General features: G+C 41.5%; 1 protein-coding gene across 2 annotated transcripts; it reads left to right on the forward strand.

The window, feature by feature from the left end:
* Window positions 1–334: 334 nt before the first annotated feature.
* On the forward strand, window positions 335–18,909 carry limk2 (LIM domain kinase 2). 2 transcript variants are annotated; one of them, XM_086314308.1, is made up of 16 exons: window positions 335–612; window positions 875–965; window positions 7,928–8,063; window positions 11,487–11,596; window positions 12,721–12,906; window positions 13,183–13,288; window positions 14,407–14,621; window positions 14,728–14,914; window positions 14,995–15,081; window positions 15,376–15,507; window positions 15,987–16,043; window positions 16,399–16,464; window positions 16,555–16,726; window positions 16,817–16,872; window positions 17,067–17,224; window positions 17,600–18,909. In XM_086314308.1, the coding sequence occupies exons 1-16, from the start codon at window positions 597–599 to the stop codon at window positions 17,811–17,813; spliced, it is 1,989 nt and encodes a 662-aa protein (XP_086170434.1). In that variant the 5' UTR covers window positions 335–596; the 3' UTR covers window positions 17,814–18,909. The 2 variants fall into 2 exon arrangements, with proteins under 2 accessions (XP_086170434.1, XP_086170433.1); XM_086314307.1 differs by lacking the exon at window positions 335–612 and having other exon boundaries at window positions 820–965.
* The last annotated feature ends 475 nt before the right edge of the window (window positions 18,910–19,384 follow it).

A 19,384-nucleotide genomic window follows, 5' to 3' on the forward strand; every position in this document is an offset into this window, starting at 1 on the left:
TTCAGGAAAGACACTTGTCTTGCGTCTTATTGTACTGTACTTACTCTTTTGCTTTAAGAATGCAATAAGATCTGATGATTATATTATCCTTAATATATTATGACGTCAACACTTTAAAAGCATCCCATCGTTTTTATGTCGCGACAATAACATACAATAACGTTTCATTTCTATCCACAAAAGCCTAGCAACCACATAGCAAATCGTTGTGTAGTGCGGTGATATTGGCAGTAGATGGCGCCACTGTTTTTCCTTTCGCGTTTGGGGCCAAATCTCAGTTTTCGCCTTCTTCCAGGTGCGGAGGTTTGGCCTTTCCGCTCTCCGTACAGGAATGTGAGCACTGCATTACGTCAGTCATCCTGCCAGCGGCGAGAGAACAGCTCCGTCCAGGAGGTCTCAGCTCACTGCTTTCTCTCTCTCTCTGTGGAGGATTAAAGGCGTTTGTGTTTTCTTCCTGCTGTGTTTAGAGGTGGGAATCTCGGACGGGGAAGAACGAAAGCGTGAAGCGGCTCATGACAACTCTCCTCTTCAGTATGAGGAGTTAGTGAAAAAACAAAAAAAGGGACCTGAATATCGACGACACTCTCGCGGAGTAGATGGAGGAACCAGGAGGTAAAGTGGTATTCCACACTGTACCTTTACATTGAAGTGATGCTACATTGCAGTGATGTAAAAGAGCACCATCTCTCTGTCTGAAGCGCTCAGCTCACGCAATGTTTTTACCTTTAAAAACTGGGCTTTTTGGAGACCGAGCGCAGCGGCGCGATTGTTTGCTCGCTCAAATCCAGATCCCAGTTAAACCAGTATTGCAATTTTCACATGAGGTTTCTGCGCTACACCTATTTACAGGGGAGGCTCGTTTCTTTCTTTGCAGATAAGTGTTACTGTGTGGGCTGTAGAGGAAAGATTCAAGACTCGTTTCAAATGAAAGTCCTCCAGGACACTTGGCACAACGCCTGCTTCAAGTAAGTGGCTGCAGATCCTGATTTTAAGGACCCTCATTACTGTCATGAGCACAGTTTTGTCACTCATACTCCGATGGCTGGAGACTGTTTGTGTATAAGGAGGTGTTAGCTCGCGCTGACACAGACAGTTGTTTGTGTGGTTGATTTTGTGTGTGTGTTTGTAGTTTACTCTGTTTGGATGTACTTACAAATGGACCTGTGGATAATCCCAGAATTTTCTGTTCTGTCGCCTAAACACAGACTCGTGTCTGTTTTCAACTGTTCTCCATCGTTTTTGTGCACAAAATGTCCTCTGTAGAATGTCATTCGGCAGTCCCAGCTGACAGATCGCCTCCCCAGGAGAACTTTGCCCCTTCTGCTCTTAAGCTTAATGATTGCCGCCGTGGAGATGATGTGAGCTCTCTGGTTCGTACAGGTCACTGACCATATTTTTGTGTGCAGCAGTAAACCTGCAGTTTGATGTCAACATACTGCACATGCCAATATTATATAACACACAGAGGGTTTTTCCCCATGGAGATCAGTTGAAGGTTGTTGTTTTTTCCCTCCGTGTTAAATAAGGAAGCTCAGGTTGTTTAACAGGAATGACATGCGGTATTTCAGCTTACTGCGGGATCGCAGTTGCATTTGCTGGGTTGTATTTAACTAACTTTATAAAACTGATCAGCCAAAGCTGGCTGACTGAATCTGTGAAATATTGCTCATTAGTGAATGTTTTTTTTCCCCTCTCTCTATCTCTGACTGAGAAGGTGCACCTAGCACACACAAGTACACCCAAAAATGTGTTTGGGAGTGGATCAGGGTTCCTCTGGCACTAAAAATAGAACACATTTAATATTTTCTAGGTTGACTGAATCTTACAGCTGAAAAAAAGGGACTCTTAAGCCAGTATGTATGTGGCAGTGTCCTTGCACAACCTTTGATTTCACTCTTTTAAAGCACACACTTCTCAATAACACACAAAGCCTATTTATCTCAGCAGCAAGGTTCCTGACGCAGCTGCGTTACTCACCCTTGATGCTTTCCCTCCCTTTGTTCTTTTATACCTTTTCACATTTTTGGAATTCCTGGTCATTTCTTTGTCTAATAACTTCCCTTCTTTAAAGTTTCTGCATATATGAAATATTTTTCTTGGGTGTTTGTTTTGTTTTTTTTCTAAGCACCATTGTAAGCTGATGCCATCGTCGCTCACATTCTTTGCAAGACATAACTCGTTAAGCAAACAAAAATAAAAATGTCCTTGCAGATGTGATACCCTGTGGTGGTCCCATTCTCTATTGTCAACATGCTGCCCCTCTGCCCTCCGTATACCTCCACCTTCTGTAACATTCTTGTGAGGTGGCGTCACTCTTGTTCCAGTAAACCTGGCAGTGTTATTCAGGCCTATAGGTAATGGCACGTTCAGCTCTGCAGCGTTCTGCATTCCTAGACGGCAAATCAGAGATGTGAGCTCTCTGTCTCAAACACTACAGAAGCCTTTGTGTTGTTGGCTTTTTTTTTTCTTTTTTTCTTTTTTTAGACAAAACTATTTCCTATCTTGTTCACTGCTTTCCACCTGCATAACTGCAGATCTTATTGCATTTTTTCTATGGTTAAAAATAGTCTTTCCCATACTGGGGAGAGTTGTTTAACCAAAAATAGAAGCCACAGCTAGATTTGTACAACGCTACTATTTTTCTTTTATGCCTTCATTTACATTTTGGTGTTGCCTCGTACTTATACATTATAGACTTTAAATTCAGTGAAATTCAACAATTGTTTTGCTTTCAAGGAAAACAACCCCCCCAAAAAGCCTTCTGCTTATGTACACGTTTACAGAGCACCGGGTGCACACGAGCATTATTTAGAAGATGTGGATGAGTGGATGTTTGCGCCTCATTTAGCCTACCTGTGAAGACATTGCATCTGGATGTGCTGTTGGAAGCAGGCCAGCCAGTGGAGGCTGTAAAGGATGCTTTGGAAAATGTGGAAAGTCTTATGTCCTTCTTGTGGAGGTTACTTAGGTACAAGCAGCATTGCAAGTACTTCTCCTGATGGCTGTGTCCTCTATTGGCATAATAAAAGTTGAAGGTGTTGACTTGGCCTCCAAATTCTCCATATCTGACTCCAGCCGAGCAGTTGTGGGGTGTGTCCAGTATAAACGGGTCTGATGGAGGCCCAATTTCACAACTTTGAGGACTTAAAGGAGCTGTGGTGAACTTGTTGGTGCTGATGCTGTTGCACACAGTGAAATACACCTTTGTCAGGCTTTCAAGGCCGCATGTAAAAGATCATCTCAGTGTCTATTTCTATCATTACTGCCACACTTTAACAAAGGACTCCAACGGCAATGGATATTTAAGGAAACAAGTAATGTTTACTGTGTAGTGTTTGTGCAGCCAACGTGACTGTAACCACCTGAGTTAAGTGCACACGCCCATTCAGCACCATGTATACGAGGAATTTAGGTGTTTTTATAAGCTTACTTGCATTACTTAATGTAGATGGTAAAAGGAACAAAGTGTACAATACAATTTTGTATATGAATGCTTTTTGTTCAGAACAAGTTTTTCTTTGTATGTTTGTTTTCTCTCCTCCACCGAGACACACAGTATGTTGTACATTCAGTATTTTTAAAGAAATACACCTTTTTTTTCTTCTTCTTTGTAACTATTGTATCTATTGAAGGGACAATGAGTGTTGATACCTCCAGTCGTTGTTGGTGCTGTGCTGACATTACTTGTCTGTGTGCTACAGTTTGACAAATACTGAATGTTTCAGGCTGATGGCAATGTCTGAGTGCTACAACAATCAAATGTGTATTGTGGCCTATTTATTTATTTTTAACTTAGTCACTTTATTAGTTACATCTTGTCAGTAATAGGTTGGACCTGCGTTTGTGTTCATAACTGCCTTAAGTCTTCATGGCATAGATTCATCTTCAGAGATTATAATCCACACTGATGTGATAGCATCACGCTGTTGCTGCAGATTTCTCAGCTGCACATCCATGATGTGACTCTCCCGTTCCACCACATCCCAAGGGTGCTCTATCAGGGTGAGATCTGGAGATTGTGGAGGCCATTTGAGTACAATGAATTCATTGTGATGTTTAAGAGACCAGTTTGAGATGATTTCAGCTTTGTGATATGGTGCGTTATTTCACTGGAAAAAGCTTTACTTTTACTTTCTTTTTTTTATTATTTTAGAATAAGAATTTATAATTATTATTGTGTGTGTTGTATATTGTAATATGTCAGGGGCAACCTTTTGGGAAATCTGAACAGGTACTAAAACAAAAGCACACAACCTTTTTAAAGCTGAAGACGCCGGACTCCATCAGGCAGCTAGTAATAACATTTTTACCAAAGCAACAAATTCTAAAAATTAGGCTTTTATTTGATTTTATTTTGTGTGAGTTTTCCAAGTTCGCAAAATCATTTCCGAATATTTTTTTCAATTTAAGTAGTTTAAGTTAACTAATATGTTTTTCACTTCTAGTAGTTTTTAGTTTTGTTTTAGTTAACTATAATAACCTCGTGTCAGACTACCATCCGAATGCTGCGGCAGAAACTGAGACTCATTAAGACCGGGCAAAATTTTAAAAGTTGGCACTGTAATTGTATTGCAGCAGAAACGAGTCAATAATAATATAATGCAGCATCTGTATTTTCTCCCACTCCTAATGATGTTTGATAACGTTATTAATCATTTAATGAAAATGCCAAATTTGTGTAATATTGTGTCACACCCAGACATCAGATGTTTGGCCTTTTAGTGCAGTTGTGACCACAGCAGCTTAGCAAGCGTTACTCATGCAATCTTGACTTCAGGATAATTGTTCTGCTCTGTTACTCCTCATCACAGCACAGTGTGATACACCAGGCTGTATCTTGTGTCCTTTTCTTTTATGTTGCTTTCATGTCAGAGGAAAAAGGTTTGTTTCCTGACACAAATATGGATCTGTTTCATGTCACGTCCTCTCTGCCTCAGAGCCAGCTGTTCCCTCATTCTCCACTTTTCTCTCTGCAGCACAGACACAAACATGTGGTCTTTCCTCCAAAGGACAGCTCCTTCTTAAGTAATGCCAGAAAACTCTGAAATATTTGGAGTCTGTGCCAAAGTCAATAATCCTGGATGAACTATACCTACAGTGGAGAGAACAACGTGATACGCGGGTCTCAGCTGAAGACTGGAGCCAGCACCAAAAGAATAAAAATGCGTACGATAAGCATTTAAAATAATGTTTTTGTCTTCATCGAGAATCTGATGCTTTTCATCTACTGTAACTGGCAAAATAATCATGCTGGGAACCACTCTAAACTGAAAGTAGTTGACTGTTTAATATTATAGCCGTTCCTCTACGCAGCCAGTATATTATCTCACATCTGCTGTTAGTTTTGTGCATAAGTTCGAGAGAAATCAATGCAGTGAACAGCTTTTTCTTTCCTGTTCAAGTCCAAATAGTCGACTGTCCTGACGTCTCTTTTTCACTGTGACTCATTTGTCTACATGTCATCACCAATACATCAGGATTCTTCTTCAGGTGAATGTGTAACCAAGGTGGAGAGGGGGGAAAAAAAAAGCTTGAGGAATCATTTGCAAAGTCGGGCAAAAGTGGCTCCAGAGGCTTCAGTAATCCGATCTCTCATAAAGTGGCTCATCCTGGTTCGGGCCCTGGCAGTTAAATCTGCTGCCATCATTTTTGCATAACCAGTGCAGCTTGTTCAAGGAGCGCTCAGTGCCTGCAGGTGCTTCCCAGTCTGCTGGTAACTTCAGCATTCTTCACTCTGAACACTTTGTCTCAGTCTCAGGCATTAACGTCCTCTTACCTCTGCCAAATATCAGTTTCGATTAGCAGCTAGTCATTTAACAGGAGCAGCAGTTGGCACTATTTATAATGGTAGTGCTAGCTTTTACTATCACGCTTTGTTAGACTGTTGAAGGAAGAGAAGTACAATGAGAGACACTCAGAAATCCTAAACCCCAGGATGGGTTTCTGAGCTAATGTGGCTAACGGCATGACTTGTTAGTATTTAATATGACCTACTTAAGAAAATGAACTGTAATCAAAAGCTGTATTATAGCCCAACTGGATAATTTGAGGACTTTGCCTCTGTAGAGTCTTATCTTGAGCCTGCTTATAGGTTGTTGTCCTGAATCCCATTAAGCACTGAATAAGGACTTGGCAGCTATAAAGGCACTGCGCAGTCATCAAGTAAGAAAAGTTCTCCCAAATCCAACATCTGCTTCTTCAAAAGTGGAGCATTTTTATTTAGTTAGTTACTTTTGTGATCCCTGCCTCTCTAACAGTGCAAGCCCCAGGGCATTTCAGCGACAAGGTATTCGTACTGTTGTACACCTTGTAAAACAAGGCATGTTATATGTGTGGAATTGACAATTGGCAAAGCGATCAGAATTTTTGTTACAGCTTTTCTCGTGTGATGCTTTTACTCAATTATTTTATTTTAAAGACAGTTCTTGAAAAAAAAGTTCCATATTCTTGAGACATTCATTGATAAATCAAAAATTACACTGAGATTCGTTAATATTTTTTGGTACATCACCAAGTATAAATGGTATAAAACACAGATATGGCACTGTGGTGTCACCCTTCGTTTTTGGACTCCACATTTTGAAGCTAAGCTGTAGCCATGTTTTTGTTTGTTTGTTTTTTTTAAGCCAGCTGTTACCTTTATACAGTTGAAGGGTGGAGTGCGATTCAGCAAACGTGGTTCACATGCTGCATTTATAAATTGTGTGGGTGCAACACAGACACACCTATCAGCTTATTAGTTCTAAGCAGTGGATTAATGTAATCTTACTCGCCAAGCAGGAGCACAAGCTTCTAGAATGAGCCAGCGAGCACGCAGCAAGCCATATCATTAGTCAGATAATCCATTTAAAAAGCTCCAATAGCACACACACAATGAAGAGGTTCAATCCAATGACCACATAATTTCCTCAGGGATTAATAAAATATTCTGATTCTGATTTCGAAGGTCTAGATGATGCTGATAACAGATAACTGAATTATATCCATGGATGAGTTCTAGAAAGTTCAGCCCCAATATGATTTTCAAAGCTGTGAAGTTTTTGTCACCCTTTTTGGCTACTTGAGGAGTTGCAGTTTTTGCTACTTCTGCATTCGCTGAATTTTTCAGTTCCAGACGTTGACCCTTGATTACAAAGGCAGAGTGAGGAGGGTCTGCCAAGTGCAACAGAGTTAATGGACGTTTCACAGGACGCAGCACGTACAAACAAAAGTCCAAAGTTTTCATTCTTTATGTTTCTTGAAATTTTAAAAACTGCTAGATTAACAAGCAAAACCGATTTTATTTATCCGTGTTTGCTTATTTTTGATTCATTTTTAACTTGTAGACATCAAAGTCACTTGTAGCACGTTTGCAACTGATTAAACTTCTGATTAAAAACGTCAATATTTTTGCAAGAAACTGTCCACATGGCGTTATCACCACAGAGTAAAGGTTTTAAAGTCAGCAGCATCATTGAGGAGGCAGATTTCACTGGCTGACTGCCCACGCTGCACCCCTAGGTATGTGTGGCTGCCCTGACCTCACAGGTGGTTTACTGGATGAGAATTTAGGGCAGTTTGGATTTTGTTTTTTTGGTTTGTTTCCTACGTTGTGCATGAGAAACTGTTCAAAAAACACACTTTTTTTTTTTTAAGAGATATTGCGGATGCTGAAGTTAAGATAAGAAACATTAGAAATATTGGAAAATCTAAATGCTTGGCTGCTTTTGTGCACAGTCAGTATTCTCTATCAGCATCTTTGGCTGGCTTTTCCCCTGCTGTGTCTCATATGTGTTGTACATCCAACATCCATGCAGTCAAACAGGCTTTTGAGACTCTGAGCGCCTTCATGTCATCATAGACATCTGCTTCACATTTCAAAATCCATTCTGAAATCTTTTGTTCTGCCTCCGTAACCCTGAGTGTTGGTTTTTTTCTGTCTCCTTAGATGTTCTGTGTGCTGTGACCACCTGACTAACTGGTACTATGAGAAGGACGGCAAGCTGTACTGTCGCAATCACTACTGGGAAAAGTTTGGAGAGCTCTGTCATGGTTGCTCTCTGCTCATGACTGGACCTGCGATGGTAAGTCTGCTGCTTTCATTCTTTTACTCCATTGTATGGAGGGTCTTTTGTTTTTCTTTTTTTAAGCTGTCGCTCAAAGACACTGGAATCTGAGCCAACACCTAATCAGCCCAGACTCCACTAATTTTACATCTCCAAGCACTCTATGGCCTGTAAAAACATTTAGATAACATTGTTAGTTGCTTTTGGCTGAGACAGCACATGTAAGCTCGGGTGTGGTATGTGAAATAGATGCACATCTCAGGCAGTCAGGATGCAATTAAAGGTGCGATCAGGTTGCATGTTTTTTTTTGGGAGGGGGTTGTGTCTTGTAAATCCAATAGAAGTTTTTACACAACATTGGCTGGGCTTCTTTTAATGCTTACATGACACGCTGACCTGGCCTGGCACTCAGCCCTCTTGTGTTAAAGACTTGAACATAACAGAGTTATCCATACTCTGGTGTAGAATGAGAATTACAACCCGCCAGATCGGTTTTTTTGCTCTTTGCGCGTCTGGTACGTTTTGTTTTTTCTTTTGGAGACTCTCAACACTGGGTCGAGACTGTTTGACCACTGCTGTTTGCATGTGATTGCCTGGCTTTCAGCGTCTGTCTTGCCATGATCTTATAACACCAGTTGCCAACCTTTTCCCTGCCTACTTAAATAATGCCAGAAAGCCCACAGACCATGTTAGTACGCTCTGTTCCTGTTTCTGCTTACTGCTCCAGATTAACGTGCGTTAAAAGGCAGGGGGCAGTGTTTTTTTGTGGCAGTTATTACATTTACAGATGAGTGATACTTCACATGGGCTGCTGCTGGACTTTGCAGAATGCGGTCTAGACTTTACTTGTGAATTACTTTCCCCCCCCTTGAGGCCCCATTATGTTCCCTCTCAGTGCAGAACTTCTCCACAGTTCTCTGTTAATGCATGCCACACTCTGCCACTCACATTATGATCCGTACTGATGGTATAAAGAACAAATGCGCCTGCTTTTTGGGGTTTGTTTCTCCACAAAGAGAAAATGTAATTGATCAACTTGCCTTTATATTTTTTATTAAAGTAAAGAAACTGACATCCATTAAATTTAACCTAAATGTCAGGCAGCATCGATTTTTTTTTTTTTATATATCTACAAATCAAAAACCTAAAACTGAGGTGGCCACAAATGGGGTCACTTCTCTAGCATGGAGCCAGGCTCAAGTTTTTCTTTTTGCCACCAAGCAACACACATAATGGAGTCCTCTATTTGGTTCTGGCATTCTGCTTCATCAACCAGCAAAGCCAAGTGTTTTTGGCAGGGCATAGCTGGCACCGGAGCCTCTCAGCCAGAAAGAAAATCATTGTGGTCCATCAGCGGAGGAGGGTCATGCAGCGCTGCTGCTTGTTAAGTATTCAAGTCCAGAACACTATTGTTTCTGTCCTGGTCCAGCTGATTGTTAGTTCATTGATTCTTTGGAGATGTTTTTGGAATTCAGAGCACCGTATTTATGATCAGTTTATGCAATCCCGCTTTTGTTTTCCACTGCCATATTTTTCTGCCCACAGCGGGGTCACCGTTAATTGTCCCTCACTTTGATCTGGCTTTGCCAAGTTTTTACTGCTCCGCACTGCTGTCTGAGCCTCAGGCAGGTTTGTGGCTGCTCTTAGTCACTGGTGGATTTTCTGTTCCTGGCTTAAAGGCAGGGAGGTACTGACAGACTCCTGATATGTCACAATGATTTGGCTGACATCACTTTAATCTCTCTGCAGCAGCAGGGAATCCTTTCACAGCACGAAGTTTCTGACTCAGAGCTGTGGCAATAATGTGGGAAAAATACTGAGCAACTCCCCATGTGCTTATTGCAAATAGCTGAGATAACTAATCCATAGTCTTAGGACTTTTGTTTGCATCAAAGACAAACAAATATCAAAGCTTTTGATTTATTTTTTCTATTCCAAAACGGTGAGAAAATCAGAGTTGCTGCTCTTCTGCTGGTGCTCCCTTTAAAGGTCACCATGGCAGATTATCTTCCTCTGTCACACCAACCCTCTGCATGGCCACCTTCATTACATCCATAGTTAAACCAAGCCCTGGCAGGGTCCGATATGTTTGATCTGGCAAACATTTTATGCCGTATACCATTCCTGACGCAACTCTCTCCATTTATCCGGGCTTGGGGCCAGCACTAGGAGTACCCCCACCGCTACCAAGCTCTGCTCACAGCTTGAAAGCATTAATATTGAAATCTAAAATCCCGTCCATTCTAGCACTGTTTTGAAAAATCTGTCCACACAAAGAGGCCACATCAGGAGCATGTCGAAACAAGAGATGATGATATAACCCTAAATTTCTAGAAATGTTCTCCAATCAGAAGTGACAAATAAGAACGCGGGACACAGGCTGATGGCAGAAAAAAGGGGTTAAAGGTGCACGGTTCTGAGGTTGCTTTTATTGTCCACTTGTAAACACAGAAAATCAGTTTCTCTAAATCTTTATCCTGGAAGATTTTTTTTTAAATCTCCTTTTTCAGTGACTTAGTCCATTCACAACGACCGTTTTAAGGCCAAAATGCATAAAACAAAATACCCATCCACATGTGGACGGGGCCTGAAACACATGGCTGTATTGGGCAGGTTTTGATAATTGGCGGTCTGGTCTAACAATACCAGGTGAATGTAATCTTTAAACCCTCTCAAGTCCCACTGATCCCCCCCCCCCCCCCCCCCCCCATTAACTTTCAATCGCTTTCACTTTATCCTCCTCGCCTCCTCCTCCTGTTTTTTCTTGTTGGGTACAGTTTCAGCACTTACTCCCATTGTTCCCAGGTCCACTATTTCAACTAGCGGGAAAACAAGAGCGCCATCCTCTTCCTGTTTTGGTTTCACAATCAAGCCTTCATTTTTGTACCTGGTTGTAGACAAAACTGTCCAATGTGTGCAAGATTGCTAGGCAAACACTTTAAGCCCAGGCATTTTTGTGCAATCGACTTGTATTTCATCACAAGTTAAAACCAAAACTTTGTCTATTGCCTATTTAATTACATAAATAGTCCTGAAATCAACATTTTACTTGTTTGCAAAGGGTAGACATGATCTCATCTTGCATGAAAGGGATGAAAACGGTGTGATGAAACTGAAGTCCTGCATGCATGTCAGAAAGGGAAATCGATGACTGATACTCAGGCAGTGTCGGTGAGAAGCAGCTGAAAGTTTCAGACCATTGAAAGGGAGAAAGCCAGTAAGACGAGTGTGTCAGATCCCCAGAGGGTGATGTCATAGCAGATTCCAGACAGGCTGAGAGTGAAGCAGGTGTTACGGCTATGTCACCGCTCACGGTGGGAGGGAGGAGGGCAGAAAACAACACGCAGCTCACAGCTCACCACCAAAGCACAACAGAACAAGACACCAGGCTCGTCGCGTTACTTCTGAATGGAGAACTAGCCCGTTTGTTTCTGCTTCCAGGTGGCTGGAGAACATAAGTACCATCCTGAGTGTTTTGTTTGCTTGAGCTGCAAGGTGGTCATTGAAGACCGGGACACCTACGCTTTAGTCGAGAGGTCAAAACTGTATTGGTAAGTCACCTGCACTGGATTTCTTTAAAGCTGTTTGTTGAGAACTGCTTAGAGCAGCAATTGTAGGGCCTTAACATACGTGTCTTGGTATGTAGGCTGATTTTCATAGTCTATAAGTAAAGGTTGTAAACTCATTTATACACCACTCCGACAGCCGTCCCATGAAAAATTAGCCAAGTGCTTCCAGCTAACGCCACCAGAGTAAACTGTTTTTATTTTTTTCATGCAGTGTCTTTAGAGTATTTAGTGAAGCCAGATATATTTTTACCTTCATGTTTAGAGTATTTTAAGTTTTTTAATTAACAATCATTTTCCCAGCATTCCTAAGCACTCAGATACATAGATATAGATAATGGGTATTTTATTGATCACACATGGGTAATTAGTGTACATAAAATAATATGTACACTATAAATCTAAGAAAAACCACAGCATAACTTCACTCATGCCTGATGCGGTTTCATCAGTGTGCCATATCTAAACTTCTATTTAACAGCCATAAGCTACACTCACGAGTGTTAAAACTTGACTATATTGGAAAATTGCTTTGATCCAGGAGTAGTCACAGCTTGGAGTCATATACTGTACCTTTTTTTTTTGGTCAGCTGCCTGTCCCACATGATGATATAAGACTTAAAAATTTACCCAGAATGCAGTGTTTGAATTTTTATATCCAGTGAGTTATCGCAAAAATGGATAAAGCAGCCGATACACCAAAGCTTGTTTCTGTAACTCTATGGCACTGATATTAAATTGGTGCAATATTGATAGTAAAGCAAAAAGCTGTTGAGCAAAGATTAGATTTTACTTTAGGTTGCAACACTTGGTTGGTCTAAACTAAACTTGATCTTATGTGTTTTTCAACCCTGGACATTTCATGTGGTTCTTCTGCTGCGATTCAGTTTTATAGTCCTTTAATTAAAAATCCTTGTCCCCTCTTTTTCTAGAACGTCTTACATTTAATTGTACTGGCCAATGCCAGGAATGTCTTAAAAAGTTAATGTTCACCCTCAAGTATGTTTGCTCACGATTAGTTGGTCACTTCTGCATGACTTCCTGTTACTCTGTGCCCTCCGAACCAAACTTTAATAAAATGTGCTTCTGCATTCTCCTGGTGTGAACAGCGGAAAGTGCTACAAGCAGGAGGTTCTCACACCCATGTTGGAAAAACGCTCGTACGACTCGGTCCTGGACTCCCTGCCCCACACGGTGACCCTCATCTCGATGCCTTCTGCAGCCAATGGGAAGAGAGGCCTCTCTGTGTCAGTGCTGAGGGATGTCAATGGCTCAGCGAGTGTTCAGGTCAAAGAGTAAGTGGGACCTCGTGATGTCTGACTCCATGCCTGTCCTCGAGGCTCTGTGGGAACAGCATGAGTAATGCTTTACGTAACGTTGATTATAGGTTGACTAAATAGCAGGTGTGTGTAAATAAGCCACTGAAAAAAAAAAAGTACTTATTGACAGATTAATAATATATGGGAGTTTCTCGAGTCCTGGTGTCCTGGTGGGCAGACAGGACCGGCTGTTTTTAAACCAGCACATTTATTTCATAGTCCTCACTTACTCATGCTGCTGCTGTTTTTCAGGGTCAGAGGAATGCTTATTAGTCCAGAGGTTCGAAATGCCATCCATGTTGGAGACAGGATTCTGGAGATCAATGGCCTTCCTGTGGCGACATTGATGGAGCAGGAGGTGGGCTTACATATTATCTCTGATACTTATGGAGTCATAAGTGAAGTCATTCAGCCAAAGCCGATTAGTTTCATCGTTAATGCAATTCCTTGAGTACACTTTCGCATAGCAATGTTGTTATACAATCGCTGCACATTTGATTTTTGACATTCTTCCCATTCCTCGATCGTTTTTACATAAGCTGGGAGACAAAGGTGTGTAATGACTGCACTTATAGGCTCATTCCCACAATCTCAGCGTTTTTGTGTTCGACTGGTTGGTTCCTTTTTAATATTTTTGTTATGTTAAAGATAACGAAAATATCAGAACAGAATTTCACCTGAAAAATAAAATAATGCATTAATGAAAAGAAATGCGCAATAAAAGGAAACTCATGTTGGGCAACAACATGAAGTAAGTGACATCATCATGAGCTTATGAATAGTTTGCTGCTGTTGAATGAAGACTAACTCACAGAACTTGATTTAGCTTCTTACTTTACTCGTACCATTAGCTGGTCATCTTTACCTGTCAGACTCTGCTGTGTCAAAGGGTGAACAGAGACACTATTATAACATTGCATGAACTGGGCTTTTAGTTTCCTTCTTCCTCGAACAAAGCACATGGTGCTCAACACTGGGATGGTTGTTCCCTTTAAACGTAAGCATATCTAGACACTCTGATCACAGTAACTTGGTCACTGCTGTCAGCATGCATGTCACATGTCCTGCAATTTATGTGGTGGGAGTGTTACCACCTACAGTGCTGGACTTGCGTCACACAGGCTGAGCCAGTACAAAAACTATGACTGCACCTCAGATTTCACCATCAGTTGTCATTTGGATAAGCAAATACCAGACTTAAAGAATTGACGTTGAACCAGGGCTCTTTGACTGATGCTTTTAAGCATCAGTTTTGAATATAGTTATAAATTATACTGGTATTTATTTATTTTTGCAGTGTTGTTTAGGAAGTTTTATTACATTGCCATCAAATCATCCTAAGGGTGAAGGATGATAGTTTACAGGAAGTAATTGTGGGATTTGTTGTTAAAAAGCCTGAAAATAGTGTAATTGTGGAAAATCCATTAACCCTAGTTAATAAATATATATATGTATAATCTTTTTTTTTCTAACCAGGTGGATGATCTTATTCACCGTACCAGTCACACGCTACACCTTCTAATAGAGTATGACCCAGTCAGGCATCGTTTGGACCGGCTAAGGCTGGAATCACCAGGGAACCGGCTAGGAGTCCCAGCCACCTCCCGCATGCGCATGTCCTCACCATCTGACACGGTGCTGGAGAGGACAGATGTGGTTGACGATGGCACACTGAAAAGGAGGTCTTTAAGGTATGTTACAACAACCAAAAAGCATGCAACTTCCATATTTTGGACTCTGTAATGAAGAAGAGATCAGGGATGCGAGTTATCATTAATGAGCTATGTTGTGTTTCAGGCGCAGTAACAGTATATGCAAGTCACCGGGACCAACTTCTCCTAAAGACCATCCATTTATTACACGAGACATCGGGCGCTCGGAGTCCTTGAGATCCTCCGCTAGCTGCTCTCACCGCATTTTTCGGCCATGTGACCTCCTACACGGAGAGGTCTTAGGAAAAGGATTTTTTGGACAGGCGATCAAGGTGGGTCCTTTACTCTTTTACTCCTGCCATCGAGCAAGTTTTGTGAACTTCATGTAATTCATGTGTTCCTTCTGTCGCAGGTGACTCATAAAGCCACAGGCGAGGTGATGGTGATGAAGGAGCTGATCCGGTGTGATGAGGAGACCCAGAAAACGTTCCTTAAAGAGGTTGGTAATCTGCAGCAGGAGCCTCTGATTAGTCACTGAGAAAGCAGAGTCCACTGTCTCTGTATGGAGCTGTTTATTAATACACACCACTAAAGGCACGGCACATGACCCAGTAGTTAACTCTTTGTATTTGTTGCTGTTGCCAGTGTCTTGTGGAAACGCATTAGCTTGACTTGTATTTTATTCAGTGCTTTTTATCCCACAGACTCTGGTGTAAATCAATTTGGGATCATCTGCTTATAATAATCTGGAGCTTTTTTTCTTTTTTTTTTCTGTCACACGTTTAATCTTCAGGTCAAAGTAATGCGAAGCCTTGACCATCCCCACGTTCTGAAGTTTATCGGCGTGCTATACAAAGACAAAAGGCTCAATTTGATTACTGAGTTTATTGAGGGCGGCACGCTGAAGGATTTCATCAGAGACATGGTGAGTCTAAAAAGCTGAAACACTCCTCACCCATAGTGAAGCAGAAAAACAGTGCCAGGAGTTATGTAGGGAGGGGAGGGAGGGTGGTGACCTGGAGTAAACTCTGCACTGATACAGGGCTCTGGACTCTATAATTGGCTGGGTTGCGTATCAACTGACCGGCACGTGGAGTGAGAAAAGTTATAGAAAGTGTTCTCAGGTGAAACTTGGAGCAGTCGCGCTCCGCCCCCCCCCCCACCCCCCACTGCCAACGCCTATTCAGCACACGCCCCACTGAGGAGAGTGAGGGTGCTTTGTCCCTAATGAGGCTTAAAGCATGTGGGGGAGGACTATTTTAGATTTAGTTTATTTTATAAAGGTCTAATTTCATTTAACATAGCTGTCTCCTACTTGGTGTAAAATCATTATATTTAACGCTGTTATGGTCTCTCAGAGAGCTTCTGTTTGTCTCATTGCTTTTTCTTTTTCCTGACTAACAGGACCCGTTTCCATGGGAGCAGAGGGTGAGCTTTGCAAAGGGTATCGCTTCTGGCATGGTGAGTTGGCCTCCTGCAAAGAGCTTACTAGCTGCTACTGTCACCTGACTGTATGTGTTCAAACAACCACATCTATTAGATATTAAGTGCCACAAATGAGCCGGAAAATGAAACTAATGAATTCAAAGAAAAAATGAAGTTGAAAAACTATAACCATTAAGCTACTGTGTAACAAAATGCTTAACATAGCTGTAGATCAACCGCATGCTGTGACAAAGTGCAACCCTTTTATTCATCTTGTAAAGATCTGATGAAATCCGCGTTTAGAAGATTTAAGCAAATGAATAATTTATTTTTGGATTTACTTTGGATTCTCTGTGCTTACTTGACATGACTTTCCCCCTTTTGTTTTTAGGCCTACCTCCACTCAATGAGCATCATCCACAGAGACCTAAATACTCACAACTGTCTGGTTAAACTGGTAGGTGGCATTTCATCTTCTTGGCATTATAAACCCTGTTCTCTCCTATCCTGGGTAACTAGAGAAGCCTCGCTTGTAATCATTCAACAGGACAACACTGTAGTCGTTGCTGATTTCGGACTGTCCCGACTCGTAGTAGAAGAGAAAGTTAAACCTCCACCTGAAAAACCTACCAATAAGAAGCGTTATAGACGGATTGATCGAAAGAAGCGGTACACCGTTGTGGGGAATCCTTACTGGATGGCTCCAGAGATGCTAAATGGTGAGTGGACATTAAAAAGGGGGGAAAAACAGGAATGAGAGCTTAATTTGTACCCATTTTGTAATTACATTTATTTATCTGTTATTTCAGGTAAACGTTACGATGAGAAGGTGGACATTTTCTCCTTTGGAATTGTTCTCTGCGAGGTAAGACGCTGATTTTTACTCAGTTTACTCAAAGTAATGGCTTAACGAGCACATTTTGGGGTTAGATGACAGACCTTGCATGCAATTAAGCCTTTCAAAGTAAGCACTGATGCATTTATGTGTGAAAGCATTGTATGCACATCACTATCTGTTTAATTGACTGCCTACTGTTTATCCTCCTTACTGTGATTCAGATCATTGGACAAGTCTACGCGGACCCTGAGTGCCTCCCCAGGACTTTGGACTTTGGCCTAAATGTTGGCAAGTTTGTGGAGAAGTTTCTCCCTGAAGACTGCACACCAGCCTTCTTTCCTTTGGCTGTAGCCTGCTGTGACCTCACACCAGACAACCGGTGAGCCACAGCTTTTGTTTTAATGTATTACAGATTTCATTTAACTTGTTATGAAAAGTTAATGTTCTGCAGAGTTGCTGACCGGTAAGGTAAAGTTCTTAATAACCTGAAAGAGTCAAGAGATGTGGCCATATGAGAACTGTATCTGCCTTCACTCGAGACGGTATGCGGCCTTTTAATGAAACTGGTTGTAGGAGGAGGAGTGAAACAAAAACCCTTTCAGATGCCATCTCAACCTGCTCGCTGAGAGACACGCCTCTGCTACCAGATTGCTTCCTCATGTTTTCTCTCAACCTTGTCAGTCTGGTTTTAGCCTCAAACCCCTCTCTGTGCCCTCGTTGACCATTCCTTTTTCTCCCTTTTTTTATTCCTCAGTCCACCTTTTCAGAAGCTTGAGGACTGGTTTGCAGCTCTGTCCCTCAATCAGGAGCTGGGAATCCCCCTGCCAGCCGAACTGGATGAACTGCATCAGAGCCTGAGTCGACTTTATTGGCCTAAAGACGGCTCTCCAAACCAGAGCTCCGATCAGTCGTTAACCCCAGTTGCAGCCTCTCCAGATTGCTCGAGCACGACAGACAATGGCACCTAGGACTTCTGCCTGTTCTGTCTGTATTTACTTTAGTGACACCTCTGACCTGCTGCACTGTGGATGTGTAAAAAGAGGAAAGTTGTATTGAACCCGAGCCGTATTAAAACTGGATAACCTGAGGTAGCTGGATCAATCTGTGTTTTTGGGACTTTAACCCTGTGAATACCAGTGAACTGCAAAGATAGTGCAAAAACATTTCAGAATTACAAGTGTTTACTAATTCCTCCTGTGCCACTCATTACAAAGAAGATTGTTCACTCTGTATAAAGACAAAAGAAAAACGTCCTCCTTGGCAGAGGGAAAGACTCTTTCTTTCTAAGGCGGAGGACTTTATGCTCCCACGTGACAACAGTTTTATTTTCTGTCGGGTTTCTTTTGGCTCTGGAGTTGTTGTTGCTGTGTGTGGAATGCACAGATCGGTCCTTGCCCAACAGAGGAGTCACTTCACTTCAGCGGCAAAGAAAACAAAGATCCTTGACAGTCTAGCTCATTGGCATGTTCAAATAAACAGGGCAGGACACACAAAAAAAAAATAGGTGTGACCTTGGGCAGCAAAGAAAGCAAAACACACCGTTGCTGCTGAGAATTCACACATGATGGCAAAGAAATGTTCAGATTATGTTTATTCCAAGCATCACTCATCTCATTTTTGATCATGGATCTGTGTACTGTCTAGCTTAATTATTTTAATTATTTTACCAAAATGTGGAACGAACACCGTGCAGATGTTTTATTTCTGTCGGGGGGGAAAAAAACGGGACAAAAGCTCTTTTGCAGTTTAGGACTGTTAATAATGATTGTCGGACATAATCATGCAAGAGCTGACTGTTTGGAAAAAGAAAAGAACTGCCTTTGTACAGGACTGGATATTTTCTCCACTGTATATAAGTATGTACATATTGTAGCACTAATTTGACGTCTTGTTTTTTTTTCTTCTTTTTTTAATGGGACTTCTAGATTTGTATATTTTAGACATTTCGTCAGCGAATGACATTTTGGCCTTTTTTGCTATCATCATTCAGGGTACTGACAACCAGCTGTAACCACTATTATTTATATTAATGTAGTGTTTCATAAATAAACCTTCTGAAAGTTGCATTTTTAATTGTCATTATTCAGGTGCGTGGCATCAAACGCACTGAAGAGCGACGACACGGGGCGCCTAAGTTTGTGAATGCAACAACTCGAGAATGAGGCGATGTATGATTTTCAAATTCATGCATAGGTGCAGCTGTGACCTCAAAGGCAAGGTCAGAGGTTAAGTTATCTAAAAATCTTGTGAATGCAGTGACTCAAGATGGCAGTCTCCTGGGATTTTCATTTACCATACCTGAATCTACTTAGGGCTGAGGGATACTGGTGGCCATCAGCATTTTATTTTATTTATTTTTTGTCTCAGAAATGTAGTTTAATAAGCTCATTATTGTCAACTTAGGTCTTTAGTTTTAAGATCTGCCACTGGTACTCCTACTCATGGCTGTTGCGTGATGATCTACAGGGAGTGCAGAATTATTAGGCAAATGAGTATTTTGTCCACATCATCCTCTTCATGCATGTTGTCTTACTCCCAA

This window comes from Aulonocara sp. 'chitande type north' Nkhata Bay, linkage group LG12, assembly GCF_057382095.1.
Source record: "Aulonocara sp. 'chitande type north' Nkhata Bay isolate Kocher_YH1m ecotype deep benthic linkage group LG12, A_spYH_male_GT1.1, whole genome shotgun sequence".
Classification (NCBI taxonomy): domain Eukaryota; kingdom Metazoa; phylum Chordata; class Actinopteri; order Cichliformes; family Cichlidae; genus Aulonocara; species Aulonocara sp. 'chitande type north' Nkhata Bay.